At 51.5% G+C, this 1,214-nt stretch overlaps 1 protein-coding gene across 1 annotated transcript in view; it reads left to right on the top strand.

Annotated features, from left to right (window-relative positions):
- Window positions 1-240: 240 nt before the first annotated feature.
- The window catches only part of EMH_0037430 (uncharacterized protein), a gene marked incomplete at both ends in the record, with an annotated part of 4,034 nt that continues 3,060 nt past the window's right edge, over window positions 241-1,214 (top strand). Inside the window, one exon of the mRNA XM_013495179.1 lies at window positions 241-1,033. Within this exon, the coding sequence (XP_013350633.1) occupies window positions 241-1,033 (793 nt within the window). The remainder of the gene's footprint in view (window positions 1,034-1,214) is intronic.

Here is a 1,214-nt window from a genome sequence, read left to right as displayed (position 1 = left end):
TATTTATTTATATTTATTTGTTGAGTTTGTGTGGGGTGTATCCCGAGTGTTTTCGGGTGTATATGCAGCTCTATGCATTCGTTTTTTTTCGTTTTTTTGCGTAAATGTATATTTTTTTCTCTCTAAATAAAAAATAAATAAATAAATTATATTTATTTATTTATTTTCAGGTGTCAGCTGAGCTTTACTAGCTCTGTTTGGGGTACCATAAGCCACAGCGCGAAAGATTTAATAGGATGGATGTGCAGCAAGCAGCCAACGCGGAGATGTGCTGCAGTTCAGGCTCTTACTCACCCCTGGTTTTATAAAATAAAAAGACCAATTGCTGCTGCTGCTGCTGCTGCTGCTCCTGCTGCTCCTGCTGCTGCTGCTGCTGCTCCTGCTGCTGCTGCTGCTGCTGATGATGATGATGGTTGCGCTGCTGCTGCTGCTTCTGGCGGTGGGAAGCGAGAGGGGGGCGATGAGGCAGCAGCAGGTAAAGCAGCAGCAACTGCGCCAGTTGCTGCTGCTGTAGCAGCAACTCCTGCTGCTGCAGCAGCAACTGCTGCTGCAGCAGCAAAAGCAGCAGCAACTGCAGCAGCAGCGCGACAGCAACCAGCTGAGGCGCTGCCGCCACCAACCCGAACTGCAACAGCAGCAGCAACAACAGCAGCAACAACAGCAGCAACACAGCAGCAAGAAATACCTGCGAAGCCTACCCAGCAACAGCAGCAGCAGCAACAGCAGCAGCAGCAGCAACAGCAGCAGCAGCAGCAGCAGCAGCGGGATATTCTCTCTATAAACGCAGGGGAGAAGCAGCAAAGCGCAGCAGCAGGAAGACAGAGATCAGCTGTTGACTCACCGCAGCAGCTGCAGCAGCAGCTGCTGCTGCCACCTCAGCAGCAGCAACTGCAGCAACTGCAGCAACTGCAGCAGCAGCAGCAGCAGCAGCAGCAGCAGCAAGAAACTCCTTTCTTCAACAGCGCGCCGCCTGCTGCAGCACCAATAGCTGCGGAGACAGCCGAAGCCAGCAGCAGCAGCATACCCACCAACTGTCTCCTTGGCTACACCACTGCAGTAAGCACACACAGCAGCTAGCTAGCTAGCTAGCTAGCTAGCCAGCTAGCTAGCTAGCTAGATAGATAGATAGATAGATAGGTAGATAGATAGAAGACAACCAGCTAGCTAGCTAGCTAGCTAGCTAGATAGCTAGCTAGCTGGCTAGCTAGCTAGCT

This window comes from Eimeria mitis, genomic scaffold (genome assembly GCF_000499745.2).
Source record: "Eimeria mitis Houghton genomic scaffold, Emh_scaff1459, whole genome shotgun sequence".
Classification (NCBI taxonomy): Eukaryota; Apicomplexa; class Conoidasida; order Eucoccidiorida; family Eimeriidae; genus Eimeria; species Eimeria mitis.
Note: the sequence above shows the minus strand (reverse complement) of the source record. Positions and strands in the feature narration are given on the sequence as shown.